This window comes from Tetrao urogallus (genome assembly GCF_951394365.1).
Source record: "Tetrao urogallus genome assembly, chromosome: 3".
NCBI classification, from domain to species: domain Eukaryota; kingdom Metazoa; phylum Chordata; class Aves; order Galliformes; family Phasianidae; genus Tetrao; species Tetrao urogallus.
The window spans coordinates 66,337,103-66,360,233 of NC_136815.1; the positions used below are offsets into that span (position 1 = coordinate 66,337,103).

Below are 23,131 nucleotides of genomic sequence, written 5' to 3' on the forward strand. Positions count from 1 at the left end.
CCGGAACCACGTAGCAGGACTGTACCACCAGACTGTTAACTCATTTGCTTAAGATTTGATATGGTCTGTTGTGATGACAGGCTATCAAGATATTGAAGCAGAGTTCTTGTAATGATGTGACATAAATAACCCCACCTTGTGACAGCAGAAATCAACCTCCGAAAGTAGAATTTTGTAAGGGTATGAAAAAAGTTATTTCATGTACATGAAACAGTAATTATTTGCAATTGTTTGTACTATGAAGGAGATGGGAGGGAGGAAGGAGCTTTCATGCATGATTTTGCTTAGGCTTATACTTCAAAAAAGACACTCAAACAGTGCTGTAAAAAAAGGTTTTATGCGGGAAGGAGGGGAAACTAGGCATGCTTTGTAGTTTAACCCCCATATAACAGGGAGCATTTTTCTGTAGGGTCTGTCATATATCCCGGAGCTCTGTGTTGCTTGCTGAGGGATTAGGTCTGACTTTCATCAACTTGAAATGCTGTCTTTAAATCTTTCAGCTCCCTTCTTGCCTTCTGCTCTCCTGTATTGACCGTGGAGAACCTGTGACTCAGCTAGGAAGGTGAATCCCTTTCACTTTTTGGCATTCACAGTGTTTCTCCTGCCCTGCGGTTTTGTTTGGATGCCATTTGCCTCAGGTTCAGCAGAAGAGACCTCTCTGGAGGAAGTTTGCTCCATAAGTTGCACATAGGATTCACTTTGGAGAGGATGCTGGGTCTGTTTGCAGTCAAGCGTTCTTGTCTCTTGTTGGGAAGAACGGTGCCAACATCTGTTAAGCGAGCAGCTGTCAGGCCCTGGCTTGGGCAGTGCTGGCTCCACACTGGTAATTTCACCAATTATCACTATGCCACTGACCTTCCTATTTCGGAGGGGTGACCAGAGAGTCTGTGATGTGAAAGTAGGCGGCTTCTACTTGATCTTGCGTCCTCAGATTTCCTTGAGCTCTGTCTCCCATTTTAGAATCGGAAATGATACAAAGTCCAGGTGGTGATGTATGATGATAGATTTGCTTGCATTTTTCATTAACTTTTTTTTCTTAGATTTTCCCTTTTTTAAAATTTAACTTTATTTTTAGATATACTTGTTATGCATGGTACTTCCAGTTTTTGATAAGATTTACTGAGAATGTATGAGTGTACCTTTGCAGATCTGACCAGGACAGTGCTGTGCAGCTGCTCCTGGTGCCGCAGGCTTCTCCCAGGTGCTGTTCTGCTGCTAGGTGTGTCCTGGTGCTCCACAGCTGTACCCAGGCTGGGAAGTATGATGCAGAGGGTTCACTGAGCTCTACTGGCTGCTGCCAGGCTGGGAGCCTGGGTCTACAGGGTCAGTTGCAAAACTCCCATTGACCTCACTGATGTCAAGATTTCTCCCTTTCAGGTGTGTGGAGGAGGAAACTGTAGGCTCTCCTTTCCCTCTTCTGTTTTCATCCAGCGTTCACAGATGGCAGCTAGAAGACAGGACAGGCACCCCTGTTTCTTGTGGAGTCATGTGCTGCCAGATTTTAACATGATTTTCATACGGAATTATGTTTTCAGTTTGACTGGCAGAAGGAAAGAGAAACCTAACATAATAGCTTTTTAAAGAGCCTTTGAGAAGTTGTTGGCCAGTAAAGACAAGAGGCTTTCTAATCACCTTGCTTGGAGGGTGCTTGGAAGCTGTCATCCAGTGTTTCAGAAGTGGAAATCCTCTTTCTCTTGGTTAAAAGACTAGTTCTAAACTATCAGACTTGTTGATATACATTTGATATATGCATAGCTTGTGCTGTTTCTAATGTGACTATGGCAGTTCATGTTTGTTGTAAAGTAAGCCAGTGTATCTTGAATCCTGTATTGGTTTTGTAGGCTGTGTTGTGTTTGCAGCTAGCTAAGGCATGTCTGTACAAACTTGCTGTCACTGCTGTGATGCCCCATCACTACTTGCAGAGCAGCCTTTGGCATGTTTGCATTGGGTTATCTCCGAGTAGGATTTAAATCTCCTCAGTGGTAAGTACCTTTGCTCTCCTACTAGTATTTCTCATTTACAATGTGTAGCACATTTCCATGGCTTCCAGTCTGGTCCTGGGGTGATTCAAGGTCTTGGTTTTGCTCTGCAAAGTCCATAACGGCCCAGACTCTTGCCTGTCATGTGCTGAGCCAGTGCATCACATCACTAAAATATTCAGTATGATCAAATATTTGATTTGAGTGTGTGTGATGAAGAGTATTTGGCTCCTTCCCCTCTAATTTGATTTCTCTAGGGATATGTTGGCATGTCTTTTAGTTTATTGATACTTCACAGTTTGCACTTCATGAAACTGTTAAATGCTTAGGTTGATACTATGTCCCTTTTTGGTTTTAGATTTAAAATCCATTAAGTACTGCATGTGCCTAAAGGATACATTAAAGGAATTTTAAATGGAGTCTGAATGAACAAATCCTTTTTGCTGCCATTTAAAAGCGTTAAAACATTTCTGTTCTTAATAAATCAAGATAGAACTTCAGAGCCCTACTTCTCAGCTTGGGTGTTCTTAGTGTACTTATCTGTGTTAACTTAGCATTTGCAGGTTTCTTTGTTGTTGTTTTCTTGTTTTCAGTCAGGCTTTCTGTTTGTATACTAGTGTAGGCCTTCTACACTGGAGATGAGGTTGGAGTAGGATTGGTTACTTTACAGTTAGGTTTTATTTAGGTTTACTTAGTTGACTTAAACTTAACGATAACAAAAGTTATGGTTTCCTTTTAATAAAAATAATCTGGCTTCAATTCAAACTAAGAAATACTTTATTCCTATATCCTTGGTAGTAACAGAATATCTTAAAACTGAAAGCAAAATTATTGTGGGGGTTTTTTTTTGTTTCTTGTTTTTTTTTTTTTTTTAATAAGAAATTTTATTAAGTAAATTGTTACCAGGAAACAATTACCACTTGAAGCACTGGGATTTCCTAGTAAAAGCAACTGTGGCTCCCCTTAAATATGGGGTCAGAACACAGTTAATACTGTTGTGTTGAAGTTGGGTATTTCTTTATCTCATTGACACTACATACTTACTTCATTAACATTTTTTGATATACTGATACATGTGATTTTCCTACTGTGTGATAGGGTGTGAATTGAGAACAAATTATAAATGCTAATTAAGAAGATGATTAAAGGAGGAAAGAATGTATTAGTATGTGTATTTTTTATTCTTCTGAATATGAGTGCAGGCTCTCAGAAATATACTGTTCGAGCTTGTAGGGCATTTGATCTGGCTATAGATAGAAACTGGTCAGCCCTGTACTTCTGGCTCTGACTTCTTCAGTGATTTTTTTTTTTTTTTTTTTTTTCCTACGGAATTGGGGTTTACAGAATAATTTTAAACAAGAGGAGACAGTTTCTTGTTTTTTATGTTCCACACTGGGCAATGCAATGTAAGCAAATTGTCTCCCTGCTTCTCTCCAGTGTGTCATCAGATCTGGACGTTAAGTACGTAGGATCAGTGGGCATCAGATATGGATGCATCCTGCAACCTCCCCACCCATAGAAATTTCATGTAAGGTCAGTGTGTCAAGATCACAAGCACTTCTTCAAGGGCAGGGAAACCTGACAGGGAGCATTGAGGCCACAGAGACAGACTATTGGTTTAATTCTGCGGATAGCTAAACTCCCTCATTACTGCTGCTGGTGTGTTTTTGTAGGGTCTGTTTCAGAAAAGATGAACTGTTTTCAGCAATGGGTGAATTTCAGCAGCATGGTTCTAGAGCATTCTCATTAAATGAGAAACAGCAATCTCTTGGCTCCTGGTTATGTATACTAATGTTTTGCATAGATGTGTGTATTTAGGCAGTTAATTACCTTGAACATAATTCTTCCCCATCTGCACATCAGATGAACACTTTTTCAAGAGCATTCTTCATTGAAAAAAACATCAGTAGGAATGCTATTCCATAGCAATGTCAGGTACTTTTTCACTGAAATGCCCACTAGCTTGTAAACGTATATAAAACTATAAATTATCACAGGAAATACAGTCAAGTTTCACAGTGTGCATATATATGTGTAGTGAAATACATGTACATGCTGTTGGTTTTTCTGTCCCTTCTTCTATATACCTTGTGAAAAGACGATAAAGAAAAATTTTTCTATAGCAGAGTCCTAATCTATAGTCTGCAAGGCTCAGGAGGGGAATTTTCAGTAGATGGTAGTGAGGTAAAACTCTGAGCACAAAGAATGCAGTCTAGTATACTCTTTTTAATTATCAGTTCCCTGCAAAGACACATTGTAGTTGTATCTCAAAATTTATGCTAATTGCCACAGGAGAATTTATAAGTGTTGCTAGGCAATAAACCTTTATATTTGTTTACTTAAACGACCATATTGAAAGTAATTAGTGATAAGAAAAGATTAAGAAAGGACAGCCACACTGAAATCTGTAAAGCACTGGTAACTTTGGAAGACACCCCTTAACTGGGGATTTCTGGGTGTGCCTCTGGTTTGTCTAACAGTGTTTGTAGTTTTTGACCAGTCTAGAATCAACTTACCTTTTCACTGCTTTTCATTGGCTTGCTATTAATAAACATGATGAACACTGCTGTAATTATTCAGCATTAATGAAACCTATGAAGCATCACATTTCCAGACTTCGGAGTTTTGCTAGAGAGCTCAGGATGCATTGTGGCACCAATCACAGGCAACAAGATGAGAATTATTGTGTCCTTGCAAAGAGCCAGCTGGCAGTAGGAGAAAGAGCATGTTGGCAGGATGCATGTTTGCCCAGAACATGCAGAGGACACAATGCCAGTGTTGATGTCAGCCCAATTAGAAGTGCTCTTGGCTTTGTTTTCTTGCCAGCATATTCCCACAGGTGAGCCTGGTGAGGAAGAATCCAGTTAGCCAGCATGAACCTGGCTACATCTTCATGAACAGTGCTGAGAAAGCTCGCTAGTTGTCTTACCAGCTGATGATATTTTAATGCTGTGGTTTTCTCAGTTCAGCCACAGCAGTTACCATCTGCAGAGAGCTCGCGATGCAGTGGCTGTCTGCATGATTGTAGCCTTCTTCCTGCAAAACCATGCACCCTTACAGGAGCCCAATGAAGATATCAGATCACTAGGGAAGTGTAGAATATGTTTGTAGCAAGGCTTGGTTAATACACTGCAAGTGTAAGCAGTGGTATCTTGGATGCGTCTTATTTGGGATCTTAATATGGGCATTTTTCGTTTTTCTATCTTTTTATTGTTGCCATTGTGCTTAAGCATTATTAACATAGAAATAGCAGTTATTTTTCTTCTTTGTTCTTCCATTTTATATCAGGCTGCTTTGTATCACATTAGTCATAGCTGAAGATAATTGGTAGTGTTTCAGACGAGTGTAAGCAATGTGATGGTTACCTCAGTATTTTCTTGATTTTTATTTTCTGTTTGTCTGCTTGCTTGGAATGAAATTTGACTAATAGTTCAGTAGTTGGTAAGTGGGCAAAAAACAGTGTGACTGTGTGAGTAGTGGAGGAAGAAGACACAGATAATCGTGAGAACAGGACAAGAGAGTTGGTCACCGAATGCACGGCAACAGTTTTTTGCTGGTTTCGCTGTAGATCACTTGAGCAGTCTCATAGCCTTGATTTTCTTCACTCAGAGACTGGTGTGTAGTTTTGGCTCAGATGCTGGAAGCTAAGCTTTTGTATCCAAAAGCCTACATTTGTATTGCCCTTAACACATTTTTCTTCATCTGAGCTTTTTTTTTTTTTTCCTTTGGCAGATGTATCTGTGAAACAAAAAGTTCTACCATCCTGGCCTAGTAGCCTATTTTTCTATTTTATGAAGGCAAAGATCGTTACTCAATCTCCAGTATGAATGGTTAGTGTTGCTTTTGTTTCTGTTCAGGTCACATATCCCAGCTAAAGAGTTAAACCTGTCAGTATATCTCAGACACAGGTATGTGATAATGCTGTAGTTTAGATCATAGAAGTCTGGAATAAGTACTTTCAATGCTTCCTTGCCTTTAGCCACGAAGGACTTCTGTTTTTGTTTAAGATGTATTTCAACAGATGAGGCAAATACCAGCATTAGCTCCTCTCCCATTTCACTCCTGTTCACAAGCGTGAATGAAGATGGTGGAATTGAGCTCAAAGGCACCAGCTTGTAGTATGATCTTCCGCACACACCGAAGACAGACGGTATCTCTAAAGTCCTGTGATACAGCTTTTAGGCCAGATCTTGCAGTGCTTATTAGAGCACTGTTTCCATTACTGCAGCAGGCATCCCAGATGCTGGGATTTGGCTGCTTTTGAAAGGCTTTCACTAGGGCTTGTGTATGTATTTTATTTTGTTTTTGGAAATAATACAGGTAGCTCTGTCAGGCTTCCTAGTATATCTGTGATTCGTAGGTGTTACAAACATGTGCAAGCAGTGACTGGAAAGGGTTAAGCAAGGGTCCACTCCTTCCCAGACCTTATTTAAGGATTGGCAGGGGGTGGTGAGGGTGTCTCTTGCTGTAGATACCTGTGTACCTGAGACCTTCCGAATGTAAGCAGCTCTTTCCTTTCTTTTCTGCATCTGTGGCTGCTGTACTTTGGCTGCAGCAAATGAGGATGAGCACATGTATTTGCCACCCTGCTATCATCATGGTACTTTCCATCCTGTTACAGCGTTACTACCAGTAACGATATGGTCCATGGAATCATCGCCTTCAGCACTGTATTGGTTCAGTAGGTCCTGACAAACTTGCATACGATGTCCTTTCTGTTCGTGTTTGAGCTTTTGTGGGACCCAGCTGGTGTAAACTTTGTGATATTTCAACGTGATCATCATTGCTTCAGATGCATTGCAGCCAATTTTCAGCTCCATACACAGTTCCTTGTTATCATCCACTGACCAGTGCAGATGAGCTGATTGAGACACTCTTTATTTTGTGGTGTGACAGCTGTGCGTGGCTATCTGAAACATGACTTGTCTTTCACATTACTGTCAGCACTGCTGAAACCCACCACCACTGCATCATTGTTTTCACATCCACTATTTGGTCTCCATAAAGATTCAGTATCACTGCTCTTTTTTCCACATGGAGGAATTCAGTGACGTACTTTTGCTTCTTACGCACCTTCATGTCATACACATTTTATCAGACTGCCTCTGCTGCCATCTCTCCAACAGAAACAAAATGTAATGGAATTTTGGCAGGAAGGTTCAACCTCTATTGCCATACCACCAATATTTGCCTCTAGTGTTGTGGGCCAACATAATAAAATAGGAGCCATTACTTTTTGAGCAGCCATGAGACTGTGCTAGGTGAGCTTTGTTCTACTGGTGTACAAAGGGCCACACCTGTGACTGGGAGAAGGATCGGGCTTTTACTAGAAGATAGGGTGTGCTTCATTAAAGGCGTGGGGGATTTATAAGTCCCACAAACCTGAGGACAGCAACCTGTGCACTGACAGTTTGGTCTCGCTTGGTCCTTGCCGTTTGAGTGAAGCAGCACCAGTGCAGGAGGCTGAGCCATGGCAGGAGCAGTAGGCAGTACTCATGCTGTGGCCAAAGCTCTGCTGGTGAAGGTACACCTCAGTCTCTTGCTGAAGTGGGCCAGATCTGAGGATACATCCCTGGGAGCAAATTCAGAACAATCACTTTTGCTTGCATGTATGAGACCAGAAAACTACAGCACGTTTTATACATTTTAATGATTGATTTCTATTGCTTAAGCCTGCGAAAAGATTGAAACTGGAGCTGCAATGCTAGGAACTACTTCTGTTAAACTGTATGTCATCTCAGCTGGGTTTTTATTTTCCTTTAACTTCACCTTCAGGGAAGCATAGCCATGTACTTAATCCATGCTTCCTCCTCCACAGTGCTCTCACTCATCTTATTTCTTGGACTTTTTTTTTTTTTTTCCTCCTGGCATTAACACTTTATTTTTAAAATACATAAAGCTGTAGGGTTTCTCATCAGCAGAATCTAATGGAAGATCAAAAATATAATTAAATAACTTTAATTTCTTTGCCAGAAACAAATTATTTTTTCTTGTCTATTTTGGGTGACTTTATCATGCCCTCAAGGAAACCATTTTCATCATATCTGTCAGTGTGAGCCTTCCTTAAAAATGGAATGGTCTTTTAAAAATAATACAAAATTCAGATAAATGTTTGAAAAGAGGAAAGTGTAAAACAATTACATACCATAATGGCCAGAGAATTCCAAGTGAAGACTGTGTTTAGGAAAAAAAAAAAATCTTAAATATGGGGAAATAAAGCATTAGGAGCAACCTTAGCTTTTCCAGAGCTTATCAGCACAGGAATAATTCAGTTAATTAATAATTTAGTTAATTTAGTCTGAGCTGTTTAGCAAGTATAATATTTTCCTAATATTATAAAACATTAAGAAATGTGCAGTAATACTGGAAATAAAGAGTCACATATTTTAGATCTATAATTTATTTCTTTTTGTGAAACACTTAAAGGCATGAACTATCTGCGTTGCATGTATTATGAGTCAGCATATCTTGCCTGTGACAGGCTGAATCAAGTTGAGAAAGTTTGGTTTTTTCTTTCTCCAATAAAGAGCAAGCAATAAGTGTAGTCTAGTTAGTTGAAACATTGCAGATGGCAAAATGTATTGGAGTTCTGGATCGTGACATAGCACTACCTGGATGAACTCCTGTAGTAGCTATGGGCATTATCATAATCCCCTTTCCTTGCTTGTTTCTATTCTACATCTTTGTAGAATTTGTTTCATTTTTGTTTTTGATTTTCAGCTTTATTTTTGGCTTTTTGACCGTATTTCTTTTCTAACGTGTTTGTGTTTCCTTTGCATTTGCGTTGCATTAGAATTTTTCTGAACTGCTGTGTTTGGAAACTGATAAAATTCTACTTAGGCAGAGAGAACTGTATACTGTAAGCATGATTGAGAGTCTCTGTGTTGGTCTGTGATCTGGATTTGCTTTGCCGCGTGTGATGAAAAGTGGAAGTGTATGTGCTCTGCAGGCTAGATCACTAGGCAGGAGATCTTTCTGCCTTATTGTCTGTATCTTGATGAAGTATCATAGAAGCAAAGCATTATAGAATGGCTTAGTTGGGAATAGACTTCAAAGGTCATCTTGTTCCAGCCCCCCTACTGTTGCACGGGTTGCCAGCCACTAGATCCGGCTGTCCAAAACATCATCCAGCCTGGCCTCAGTGGGGCACCCAGAGATTCTCAAGGCAACCTGTTCCAGTGTCTCTAACCAAAATCTCCCCTTTTTAATTTAAAACCATTCCCCTTTGTCCCATTACTATCTGTGTAAGAAGTCGATTTTCTTCCCTTTAAGTAAGGGAAGGCAACAAGGAGGTTTCCCCAAAGCCTTCTCTACTCCAAGCTGAACAAGTGTAGCTCCCTCAGCTGTTCCTCATAAAAGGTGCTCCAGCCTTCTGACCATCACTGTATCCCTCCTCAGGACCTGATCCAACACCTCCACATCTCTGTTGTGCTGGAGGCTTCAGACTAGGTGTCACAGAAATAACTTGATCAATCCATGCCCGTGACAGGGGGGCAGTAGGTCCCTGCCCCTGCCACCTCCACCCCCCCCCCCAGCCTCACAAAATGGGAAGGAAAAGGGATAGAGAGGTGGGAGCTAGGCTCAAGGAAGGAAAAAAAAAAAAACAAAAAAACAAAAAACAAAAAACCAACAGCAGCGATAACAATCTATGGAGGAAAACTTAGTTTATTAACTATGATATCAGAATGCAAGATAACGCAACATAATACAATCTAATTGAAATTGAGACTAGTAAATCAAATAAAATAGGAGAGACAGAGTTCCTGAGGCTGAGTCAAACCTGAAAATCTTGGTATGGCTAGGAAAGCACCCTCCATTACCCACTGCACCCACTGCAAGGCAGTAAGAGACTTCCCTACCAGGAAGGGCCAGATCCCATTACTTCTGTGATGTACAGGGACAGGTACCCGGAATTGGAGCATTAACAGTTTAAATCCCAGTCATTACATGATGTTACAATGTGGAATACCGAAAACCAAAAATCACAAAATCATGATACTAGGATGCAGTGCTCCAGATGGAATCTCACAAGAGTAGAATAGAGCGGGACGATCCCCTTCCTCTCCTTTTGGCCCACTCCTCTTTTGATGCTGCCTAGGATCCTGTTGGCCTTCTAGGCTGCAACTGCACCCTGCTGGCTCATGTACAGCTTTTCATCTGCCCCAAAATCTTCTCTGCAGGTCTGCTTTCTGTGAGTTCATCTCCTGGTCTTCGCACATACCGAGGGTTATCCTGACCCAAGTGCAACGCCTTGCACTTGACCTTTCTGAACATCATTTGGTGACACGGGCCCACTTTTCAGGCCTGTCAAGGTTCCTGTGGATGGTGTACCTTTCTATTGTGAGAACTGCATCACTCAGTTTGATATCATCAGTAATTTGCTGAGGGTATGCTCAGTCCCACAGTTCTTTGTCAATAAGGGTGTTGAAGAGCACGGAACCCAAGATAGACCCCTGGGGAACACCACTTGTGACCAGCCTCCACCTGGGTGTAGATCTGTTGATCACAATCCTATAGCTGCAGCCACCCAACCAACTTCTTATCCACCTGATAGTCCAGCTTTCAGACCCATGTTTCTCCCATTTAGAGATAAGGATGTGGTATAGGACCATGTCACAAGGTCTTGTGCAAGTCCGGGCAAATTGCATCATTAACTTTCCTTTTTCCACCAATGCCATCATTTCATCATAGAAAGACACCAGATTTGTCAGTCACAGTCAGCTCTACGTGAAGACATTTCTGAATGTCTTGGATCACCTCTCTGTCTGCATGTGCCTTAAAATCTCTTCAGAAGAGGATCTGTTTCATGATCTTCCCATGCACAGAGGCAAGGATTGCCAGTCTGTAGTTTGTGGGTCTTTCTTTCTCCATTTCTGAAAAATGGGAGTGATGTTTCCCTTTTCCCAGTCGCCAGCAATTTTTCCTGACAGCTACAACTTTTCAAATATGATGGGGAGTGGCTTGTCAACCACATCAGCCAATTCCTTCAGTACCTTGGAATACATATCATCCGGCTCTGCAGACTTGTACGTATTTAGCCTTATGTGGTGATCTCAGACTTAGTCTGAATTTATGATGGGAGGGATTTTATTCCCCCATCCCCCTCAAGAGATTCACAGATATGAGATGTGTGAAAAGCCTGACTGCCAGTGAAGACTGAGGCAATGAAGTCATTGAGTACCTCAGGACTCTCCATGTCAGTTGAAGACAGTTCTCTCTTCTAATTTATCAGAGGGATCCATTCTCCTTCATCTGTCTCTTACAACCAGTGTATCTAAATAATCCCTCCTTACTATTCTTCACCTTCCTTGCAGAGTTCAGTTTCATCTGTGCCTTGGCTTTCCTAAGTATGAGGTGTGTCTCATAGTTCACATGTGTGCAAGACTGCAGTCACCTGAAACTCGAGTCAGTAAAATCACCTTTTTTTTTCTTCTTCTTTATCTCTGCATTGCCATCATTGCCATGAAACTCCCTGAATCAATTTGGTTTGAAAGAGCAAACGTGCTTTTTCAGCGTGGAATTGTAAAGTCAAGGTTGGATCTTGTTGCTTGATAGTTATATATTAATTAAGAATAGGTCCAAAGGGCTTGTGTTGCACAGTCTTGAATTCCTTAATTTGGTAAAACTTTTCTTTGTTTCTATTGCTATTCTTCTGCAGGATGTACTACAGCTAAGCTGGCTGTTGCTCTGTTTGGTGGTGGGTTTTTTTTTCCTATTTTGGGAAGCCTGATGCTGTTGCTGAGAATGGTGCTGGTGGGTTGTTTATGTGTTCTGCCTGGTTATTTCATGGCAACGTGCATTTTGTCAGCTCAGAAGAAAATGAAATGAACTATGCCATTCCTCATTAGAAGTTACTGTATGTTTGTTTTAGGATCAGCTGGATGTTATGGCTTTGTCTCTTTGGGTAGAAATGCAGACAGTGGTTGTGACCATGAGTGAATCAGAGGTGTGAAATGTTCTTGTTTCTGACTGCAGCAGCTGGCTAATAGCAGCCAGTGGCTTAGCTGGTATCTCAGTGTCGATCATAGGGAAGGTTTTTGCAAACAAAATTTGCTGCTAAGTCTAGTTTGAATCTGTCTCAGGCTAAGATATGCAACTTCTTTCATTTTTTGTTAATACTTTTGGCATGTTATATATGTAGCATGGGAAGTAAATGTGTTTAAAACAAGCTTTTAATTCATTATTTTAAGTACATTTTAATGTTGTGTTGTCCTTTGTGAGGATCATGGCTATGACAGAAGTGAGCTGGGAAGCAGACACTTGCAGATCTGAGGAAGAGCTCAGGTTCTCGTTCATTGACTCATTGAGCTGCTTTTTGCTCAGATGATGCAGAGATGTCTCAAAAAGGTGGCTGGGAAGTGCAGACCTGTGCCACATATCTCACTGCGTGAACAGAACACTGGAACAGGCTGCCCAAAGAGGCTGTGAGGTCTAGGAGATCTTTTGAAGTCCCTTCCTATTCCTGACAGTCTGTGATTTGGTGAACTTGAAAGGATCTTGCTTCCACTGGAACCGTCAAATCTGTCACCTGGGAAAGCATTGGAAAGCAGTTGCAGGCTTTCAGGAGAAAGTTCAACTGAGGTCACCTGAGCTGTTGCTAGGTTAACAGGGCTGTAGTGGGAATACTTCCTGGATTCCTTTTTCCCATTTCTGTGTAGGAAACGGGTGTGTACTGTCCTTCCTGAACAAAAGATAAGAAGGGCCGTAGCATGTAAAAGACTGTGACTGCTCGGTGCCAAAAACAATACTTAGTGTTACATGAGGTAAAGTGAGCATCACTGGTCAGTGTGGAGATGCATCTTTTGGTGGTTCTGACTCCTGAATTACACCTGCAATTGTGCAAAGTCTATAACTGCAGCACTGCATATAGAGAACACTTAAGAAGTGGCCAAGTAAAAATCACGTTCCCATTTCAGAGCTATAAATTGGTGTTAAGATGTCAGGTCTTGTTTGTTCAGTCTGAAAACTGCGCCTTTATGTTACTGCTAAGGAATAACACTGACACAGCACAATCCAAACTCATTCCCAGCTCTTTCATCAGCTTCAAAACTCAGTCTTTTTTCATTTCTCCACTGACACTTCAAGTCTCTTCAGTTTCAGCTGTTTGAATTTCATGCTTACTGCTGTATTTCCCGGTTTGCTGTGAGGTCTGGAATTGACAAGTAAACAGTAATTGACAGGTAAACCATAATTAAACCAACCAGCTGTGCCAGGCTCAGGACACAAGCTTTGCTTTGCTTTGAAATGATTTTGTGCAAAGCTGTGTATAAGCTGCTTACATTGATGCAGTTGGTGATATGAAGGGTAAGAGTTACGTAGTTTGTAAACTGATCTGAAGTCTTTCAGTGTTGTACTTGTTAAGCTGCTGAGTAATATTGATGACTTTATTGGCAAGAAACGGATTTATGCAAAACTCCCATGTCTCTCACCACCTGCTTACAAACAACTGTAGCTGGGCGTAAAGGGATTTGAGCAAAGACAAACCCAGTTTCTTTTTATTTCTTATTCTTCTCTGTAGACAAGTAAATAAATCAGGAGTTTGGTTCAGGGAGGTATAGAAAGTGAAGGTAATTTGCCAAACAGTAAAACCTTGAACTTCTTATCATCACCTCCATGACAGGAGAGTGGAAGCCACAAGTTAGCAGTTGATGGCCTTCATGACACATTGGGTGTGTGTAGGATAAAAAGGAAATGTTTAGAGAAAATGTCTCATAGGAAAAAAAATGCTGTATGGTAGTAAAGATGGCAGTAGAGCTCCCGGCTTATTTGTAGGGAAAGCTGTTTGTTATGCATGTAGCAGGTTAATGGAAGTATCAGCATCTTCACCGGTGTCCTGATGAAGAAGCTGTAAGATTTTGAAATTTTTTTGAAATTAATTTTCTCTTGACCACAGTTTTGCCCTTGTCTGATTGAACACTAAACCTTGCAGTCGTAGAGTACTTTTTCTGTGTTCTTTTTTTCTGGGTCTGCTTATGCTCTTTGCTGAATGAAAATGATGTATAGAATCATAATGTATGCTCTTCTTGCCACCCTAAAGACAGATTAAAAATTAGGTCAGTAAGCTTGAGTAATAATTTCTCAGTAAATATTTTATTGCTTTTTACCATCTATTTCACTGAAATCTGACTTAAACTAGGCAAAAATCAGTAGAAGTGACAGATATTAATCATCAGAATAATTTCTCTTAAACACATGCTTGGTATGAGGTCGGCTATTCAGAAGTTAACAGCATGAAGCAGTTGCTTATCTACCACACTGCTTGCCAGTAAAGGAGACTTTGAGTCTGTGGCAGTTTTATCTTTCTTCAAATCGTGTGGCTTGGTTGGTGCAAGCTGATGTTGCTTTTCTGTATGTAGCTCACAGCATGTATGCCTTTGCTGGAGAATGAGCTCTCCTGGCTGCTTTCAAAGCGCTGTAGTCTCTGTGTTGGGTGGTAAGAAGTGGTATCATTGGGGTTGAGCATCTCATGGCCCTTTCTTATGAAGTACAATGAGCCAAATTTAATCCTACTCACTAAGAGAAAGAGACAGTATTTCAACTAGAATAGTGCTGTGGAACCCAAACATTGCTGAATTACAGTTCATCCTAGCTCCACTCCTGCTCCTCTTACTTGGAAGCATTCATTTACATAAATACAACTGTGTTTTTAATCAGGTCTGGACTGGACCCAGTTCTGATTCTCTCTTCATAGAAATGTGCTTTGTACTTGACAGAAGAATGATTATTTTCATACCCTAATTATGGAATTGATTCTTACCTTAGGGCCTGGAAAGAAAGCAGTAGGAGTACACGAATAATTAAAAAATTAGTGCATTTTTATAGAGGAAAAAGTAAAAAATAAAATGCAGCTCTGTTGAAGAGTTTTGTGGTGAAGAAAAATGACTTTTGCTGTAGGAACTTCTAGAAATTATCTGAGATTATGGCTGAAAGGATGTATTTTCTCGTTAATGCATATTTTAATTTGCTCGTGGAAAATTTTTAATTTTCTTCTTGCCTTTTTTTCTTAAGGAGAAGAATGAAAGCTCGTGCTCCTCCTCCACCAAACCAACCTTCTGCAGCCAGTAGAACTCACAGTGAGCAGAAGTCACCTGCAGAGACAGCCGTAATTTCTGATCAGAACCTTGTGAGCATGAAGGAGAATATGATAAATAGAATGGTGGACTTCATAGTCATTTTACCCAGTGGGGTAGAACAGAAGTGCACAGTACAAGGAAGGTAAGGTTTTGACTAGCTTCCTCATTTTACAGCCTTCCATTCCCAGTAGAATAATTAATGATATTTGTGTCTCCTTTTTTAGGTTGACAAAGTTCCTCTGTCTTGTTTCTCCTTACATTTTAGGCATCTGCTGTACCAGAGAGTCCTGAAAGCCCATGTATAAGGGACCCTTCTTATGAGAAAGGAAAGAACTAGCAGTTATTGTGTCACTGTATTTCTTGTGAATGACCCTCACCATACGTATGGGCCCCTGTCTTCTATTGTAGGGCTGCTGGGCTAGGCTTAGGCTGTGCTGGGTTATCTTCCGATACAGAGGTACTGGTGCAGTACTGCTGGCAAACAGCATTTGCCAAGAAATGAGATCAGAAAATGAATGTTCCATCAAATTTGGAGATCCTGTTTTCACAAATATATTACGTTTTCATAGGTAGCAAAGCATCTGCTTGTTTTGGGGAAACATTTTCTGTATAAAAACATGTTGGATTTTCCATGGAATGGGAAAGAGGTTCTCCTTGTCATTAGGTACTACCAAGGTCAGATACCAGATTAGGAGGATGTATAGTTGCCCACCAATAAATGTGAGTGTGTGCTTATTTTACATCTGTAAACTATGTAAGTTTATCTGCTTTCCTGTAAAACTTTATCTTGATGTTATATAGCTGTCTGTACTGATTGTTTATTGATTCGTGTATTCTGATGGCTGAGGAAGAATTGTGCAGTGGCTGGTAGTTTCTGGTGCTTCGCTCTTCATTCTGATTTCTTGCTGAAAATAGTGTTTGCTTAGACACACTGAGGAGGCTAGTGCTAGCAGTAACTTCTGTGACCCTAAAGCCAGAATGATATTGAAGGTCTGAAAAGAAAGTAATGCCCATCAGAGCTTTTTGATTATACATTTAGTGGTCAAAATTTTATGGCAGAGGCTTGGATTTAGTGAGAGAAAGAAATGAAAAGGTCTAGAAACTAGGACAGGAAATGAAATTCACAGACCACGAGGTGGCAAAATAAAAAACTAGTATTTCATTGGCAAATATAGGCATTTGGGGAGCTAATGAGAGGGAAATCATGGAATTATAGAATGGTTTGGGTTGGAAAGGACCTTTAATCTTCCTGCAGCATTTTGTATAGAGAGATATCAATGCTGTATGAGTAGTTTTTCCCTCAGAAAAAAAAAACAACAACCAAGACCATCCACTCCAAGATCATTACAAGAGCAGTGTTTTAGTGGGACCTTTTGAATAACATGCAAGTTAGAGGAGCAAAGGACAAAGGGAGGATCCCTGTATAATAAACAGTCTGTCTCAGATGCTTCTTCTCACCTCCGTTTCTCCTCCCTTGTGTTGAAGTTGAGTATTTTTGTTATTGCAGTCTTTAGTTTGTGGACTGAAACCTTGAGATGAGTGTTAAAACTAAACCGTAGATGTTTCATTAGGGCTATTCCTCTGGTCTGCGTGAAGCTCTCAAGGCAATGAAAATGTCGTTCACCTTGTTCTGTGGAGCTGCTTGCTTTCCCCCCATGGACTGCATGTTGAGGCTCCAGCACAGGTGGCAGTGAAAGTGCTGCTAACACTGCTCTGCTGACCTGTGTGTCACAGATGCCTGATATGGGCAGTGGGTCTTTTCCCACATCATGGCCATGAGCCCTGGGACTGGACGCTACTGGCACCTGCCATGGGCAAGTAGCTATCGGAAGGGAAAGGGTTTGGAAGCCAAGGATTGGGTGCCTTACCCAAACAATTGACGGAGTAGGAGGTGAGCGCTGTCTAATGAGCCCTGTGTGACATTGTCCTCATGGGTGCTGCTATTCTTCCTCACCAGCAGAAGATAAAATTTTCCGTATGTTAGAAGTGGTTACAGTTTAAGGGATTTGGAATGCAAGCTTAAAATAAATTCCAAAAGCATTTGAAATTTTTAAAGGTTTTTTAAATCCAGGTTTTGGTGAGAGTGCAGGTATTCTCATCTTTTTGCATTGCCTTGATGTTGTTAACTGGGCAAAGTACAGAGATCATCAGAGGTAAACATTTAGTGAGAAGATAACAGACTAAAAAAAGCTTAGTTTAGTTTGGAACAAGTATGGGAGCTAGTTCAGTTACTACATTATTTTCCTCTTTTGCTCTTTTTAAGTATAGTGATACCACAGAAAGACATTTCAGAAAATTCTGCTATTGCTTATACTGTTGTAAATATTCAGTATTGTTATGGCCAATAGTGGAACTGAATTCTTTAAAATTTGGTTTTGAATACTCTGGGAAAATAGCTTTTCTTTCATAGAAAAATTTGCAAACCCTTGCATCATAATAAAAAAATGTTTGGATAATTTCAGAAAAGAGCAATAAATAATAAATAATAATTTCACAGGGCAGTGAAGTACACTAGAGGATGTTCAAAAATGTAGTTGCTGTAGTCAATTAGTATCACTTAAAGTCATTATAAATTAACCAAATTAAGAGTTAAAATTCTCTGTTTCAAATTGCTCACTGTATGTAAGCAAAGGGAGTATGTCATCAATTTTACTTTGTTCTCTTTGTAGAAAGTTCGGCTAAATCTCAGCAGGAGGACAGAAAATTATCATTAAATTTCCTTGGAAGATGGTTCAAGAAAAAGAGAAAATGTGTCTTATTTAAAGATATTTTATTAGAATCTGGAAATTTGAAGTAGCTTTATTTATAAAAATCAACAGAAGCTGACAGTCTCTCTTTATTTTTTGGAAATGCGTAGCACAGTTTAAGAGTGTTGAGTTCTTGAGGAGTATGTGTAGCATTAAAATGGTATTAAAAAAAAACACTTAAAACAAAAACAAAAACAGTCCCTGCAAATTCTGTTGTAAAACATGTAGAAGTTTTCATGTAGAACTGTTAGGCTTTCTGTCTACTTGCCTATCCCCATAGAATTATAAAATACCATCCACAACTAACCCATATTTATATTGTTCTATGCGGCCTGCATGAAGTCCTGAAAGGATAGATGGTGCTGCAGGAGATCCACACCAACTGTAAGCAGATCTGACAGAGGGGATGATTAGACATTTAGAGCATAATTGAAAAAGCTCACAAGAATTACCAGAAACCTTTTCTATTTGTGATTTTCACAAATTACGGGTAACCTGCAAATACAGGGATCACGCATCTGTCTGCATTCATGCTGAGTGACACTGAAGAGGGCTTCCTGGTTAATGCAGATACAGACCTCTAGTGTCAGCAGCCTGATAAGTCAGTAGTCCTGTTCAGTAAATAGTGGAGGACAGATTGGTCTGCATGCATTACTTGCAACAAAAAGCTAATATAATCACAGAATATTTTCATATAATTTGCAGTGAGAGATTTAATTGATAGTAATTGTTGGCTTATAGCTCAGCATGGAGAATAATGAAAGACTGAAGATGTGGAAGGCTTGACAAACCCAGTCTTCTGCCTCATCTTGCTTTCCTGATGAATATCCAGTATAGAAAATGAGAGCCAAACGCTCCTCAGCAAATTAACAAAAGGAAAGCATTTATTAATATGTTTATCATGCTTTCCTGACTTCTTATGATATAGTTTGCCTTCTGCGTTTACACATTTCTGGTTGTGTTGGAAAGCTACTAGTCCTTTCATGAGATTCCTGGTCTGCTTTGGAGCATGAGAAAATAGTAGTGACGGTTCTCTGTTTTTTGACTGCACATGAGTAAAGCCTCAGACTTCAGCTCACTTTCTCAACGCTACCATTTGTCTTTTACAGTCCATCATTGTAGATTCCTAATATGTGTTTGAAATTAACCTAAATTAAAAAAAAAAAATCCTCCAATTAGATTCTGTGAACGTATGTAGCATGAAAGTAGAAGGGAGCAGGGGAGTCAATGTCATTCTACAGAGTACAGCTTTCTTATCATCTCCTAGATGTACAAGATAGTATTTTAAAATAGAATATTCTGTGTGGTCCCAGAGAGATTAGGTCAAGCCACATCCAAAAGAACTTGCTCTTTTTTTTTTTTTTGCCTCTGAAATTCTAGATGTCTTTGCTACATCTTACTTGTGAACAGCTGTACACAAATGGTCCAACATGCTCTTACCGAGTCAGACTTCAGCCTGATGAGTATCTCTGACACAACAGTTAATCTTTAATTTCCAGACTTGCTTTCAAATGTCAAACAGCTTAGTACTACAACATCAGGATGAAGCTGAAATATTGTCCTTTGCTAAAAATAGTTGTTTGAACCATCTTGTCTGAATCATAAATTGGGTTCATTTTCCATTTTTATTTCTGTGCTCTTCTGTTTGCTTATCAGTGATGAATGTTTAGCATCTGTCACATAGCATTTGGTCTCCACCCTAACTTCAGTGAAGTCTTGCTAAAAGAGAAAGTAGTATGTTTCTTAGCTCAACATTTGGGAATACAGAGGCATTTAATTTGTTTCAGCTTTAGAATTAGTCTTTTATGGTCCAACTTGCCTGGATTTCAAATTGTTTTCTACCCTATCTCCCAGTGAGGTTAAAGTACTGATATGTCTTGAACAAGATTGAAGCAGGGAAAGGAGTGATGCTTTGCATCTTCCAAGAGCTACATTCACCTCAGGAAAAGTTATTTTAGAAAAAAAAACTAGGTTTACATTAGTAGGTGGTTCAGTACCGTTTTCTTGGCTGTGCTTGATAGCTCTCTTCTGTATGTACTACACGTATGGAGAAATAAACTTCCAGTTTAAGTCAGTCTGAACAGTATTGCATTTGAAAAGAAAAATTTGTGGAGTTGGTGAAACTGAAGTCTGATAAAAGACTAACCTTATTTCAAGGACTCCCAACTCTTACATCTCTAGAAACATACGAATTTTAAATTTTGTTTGTTGAAAACCTCATGTAGTTTTTTATCCTTTTGAAGTTTTGTTGAAATGTTTTTCCCTAATTTACATTTTGGGAAAAGCATACTATGCACTTTGAAGCTCATTCAAAAGCTTCAGAGATACTGCTTAATTTCTACTCCTAAATGGTACAGGTGAATGCTTTTCATGAAACAGTTGCATATTCTGAGCAGTATGAAACAGGATAGGATGCTTCAGACTTCATTAAATGTTCATTAACCTTCATTAACCTGTTCTGTAATCAACAATCAAGTGAAATCTCATGTTTGGCTGGATTTTAAAATTGTTCATTGTCTGGACAAATTTCTTCAACTCGTGATTGTCTGCAACTTATTTTCTGTAATGGCTGGTGAGGTTTCTAATCTTGAAATTGAGACACTGTTACTACTTAACATATTTCATAATTTTGCTGGAAAGTACACAGAATTATAAACTGCTCTTCTGATGGAATATAGATTTGTATTAAAAAGAAAGTGTTATTCGAGGGCAGGTTTCTTGGTGGTTTTTTTAGTGTTTAGAGTGCAATAAGAGTCTACACTTGAATGAATTATCACAATATGCACTACAGCAATACATTAGCATTTCGCTTTAAATAAAAATGCGTAGCAAATAGAACACCATGTGTTGTGGTTCTGCCAGGTTATTTATTTTTCTCTGAAACAATAGTAATAAGGCTGAGGGGAAAAAAAGCATGCAAATTTCACTTTGAAAGAAATGATTCTGTAAGCAGACAAGCTGAGATCTTTATCAGACAGACTGACACTATTAAAAATGCTTACTACTGCACAGCATAATGAATGTTTATTTAAATATCAGAGTGTGTAGGATTTTCCTATAGTCTGGACTTAATATATATAAGTGTTTCTGTTTTGTGGGTTGTTACATTTGAAGTAATAGTCACTGCAAAATAGAGGCATTTGCAGTTTGAGGATATCACCAGAATAAGTCATCTGAAAATGTCATGAAGTGACCTGGATACACATCTCTGTTTAGCTAATCTTTTATGTTAGCAGTTACCACAGTGATCTTTTTTACTGATGCCTCCTGTATGTGTTAATGTTTTCCTCATTCAATCTTCATCTTCTCACTCAGTTTCATTCTCTTCAAATGTGATCATGTATTTCAGATGTTCAATGCATGTCACTTCCTCAGTTCACATTGCATAACTCACTTAAACTTGAAATAGATTACTGTAAAGAAGGTCCTTGAACTATTTCTTATCTCTTACACAAGAGCCAGCATTTATGTATGTGTTAGTCTGTTGTCCATTAATAAGAGAGTAGACTTGTTTTCCATTTTCATTGCATTTCTCTGTCATTAGCCCTCCAGCATTCTTCAGAGACTTCTTGACCAGTTGTTGGCCAACAGTATATACCTAGAAAGAAGGTGGGCATTCCCCAAGAGTAATTTCCAGATACCTGCAGCTTGCAGCTGAGGACAATTCTTGGGCTACAAATGATAGTTAATAATCTGTAAAGGATTCTTTTCTTTTTCTTAGATTTTCTCTGCATTTTGAATCTTTATACGCTTTTCCAGTATGCACATTACAAGAATAAGTGCTAGTTCCTTTGGGAAATGTGCTGTTTAAATGTTTGATTTCCACTAGAATAAAAATACCATTTGTGTATTAGGGTCTTCAAGTAAGGCCAGTAACTATTTTGACTTTGGTTGTTTGTTTATAGAAGATACAGTTTTATGAAATCAGAATTTTTCATAAACATCAGCAGTTTTAGTAAACATGTTTTATCTGATCCTGGATGGTATTTACTGGGAATTTTCAGTACCTTGGTACTGAGAAGAGCTTGCTGAGGTGTAGAGAGACATAGCTTATATCCACTGTATCAGACAGTATCAAGCTGCCTTACTGCTTGATTTGAGTTATTACCCCTGCTTTGTGTCTTGGAGTAAGAGATAGAAATGACAGACTTCTTAAACCTGTGGTTTGGGAATCACATCTGTAATGAGAGGTCTTGATAAAGCAAATACTTGAAAACAGATATTTGTAGACTGAATTAATATTCTCACCAAAATAAATAAAGATGGGATGTTTTGTGCTTGAAAGTATTACTGGTGTCAAACTGGGGAGGACAGTAGAAATTTCTGAACAATCTCTAAACTGAAAAAATCCTGTCTACCTCTTGTTCCAGATTCATATTCCATTTTGATTTTCATTCAAATGTAGATGGAGGTTACTGTACCTTGAACGAGTCATTTATTTGTATCTTCCCTTTTAAGAGCAGAGTTTGAGCTGGAGAATTTAATATGTGCATTAGCAGAAAAGATACCGTTTGTCCACTTTAGGCCTATGTTTGTTAGTGTTATTATCAGCACTGTGGTCTGCCTCTAATATTCTTAATTCCAGATGTTTTCATGTGATCTATGTAGCGTCAGCACTGTTTCCTGCTAGCAACACATCCCCAGCTTGTCCTGTATTTTTTCTCTGATATTAAAACAGAAGTGAATTTTTTTGCAGATGTTGTTCTCTGTGCTAACAGTGAATGTCTTCTTCCTTACAGTAAAGCTGTGATGGATCTTTTGGTTGATCTGTGCAGCCGGCATCACTTGAATCCATCCCAGTACAGTCTTGAATTGAAGTCTTTGGAAACTCAACAACCCTTGAGTTACAAGCCAAACACTTTGATAGGAGCACTGGACGTACAGACAGTACTCCTGAAAGAGAAGGTTCCTGAAGAGAAGATAAAGAGACCTCTACCAAGGGGTCCCGAGGTCAGTATTATATAGCCCTAAAACAGTGACACGAAGCATAATTTTGTTCTTATCACTTCAAGCAGTTTTTCCAGTCTTTGAATCTTCAGACCGGGTGGTGGAGGCTTGAGATTTTCTATAACCTGCTCTACTAGTTTAGCTGATTTGCACATGGACTGGCTGCTGCCAGTCTGGACTGCAGCATTTACACAGAATTTTATGTTGCATGTGGTTGTTTAGATGGAAGTTTGTTCTAGCTGAAATTTTTATGGTGTTTTTTATAAATAGTGGCACAAAATTGATGGCTGCCTGTAATTCCTTTTCCTTATTTGCCCAATTTCCTGACTGTCTCTTTAGAGACAAAAACATTCCAATAATTTTTCTTTTATTAATAGTATTCTTC

The 23,131-nt window shown here is 39.3% G+C and overlaps 1 protein-coding gene across 1 annotated transcript in view; it reads left to right on the top strand.

Moving 5' to 3' along the window:
• Positions 1-23,131, top strand: part of COBL (cordon-bleu WH2 repeat protein) — a gene marked incomplete at both ends in the record, with an annotated part of 147,503 nt that overhangs the window by 25,234 nt on the left and 99,138 nt on the right. The window contains 2 exons of the mRNA XM_079533895.1: positions 14,988-15,194; positions 22,539-22,749. Coding sequence (XP_079390021.1) covers positions 14,988-15,194; positions 22,539-22,749 — 418 coding nt within the window. The remainder of the gene's footprint in view (positions 1-14,987; positions 15,195-22,538; positions 22,750-23,131) is intronic.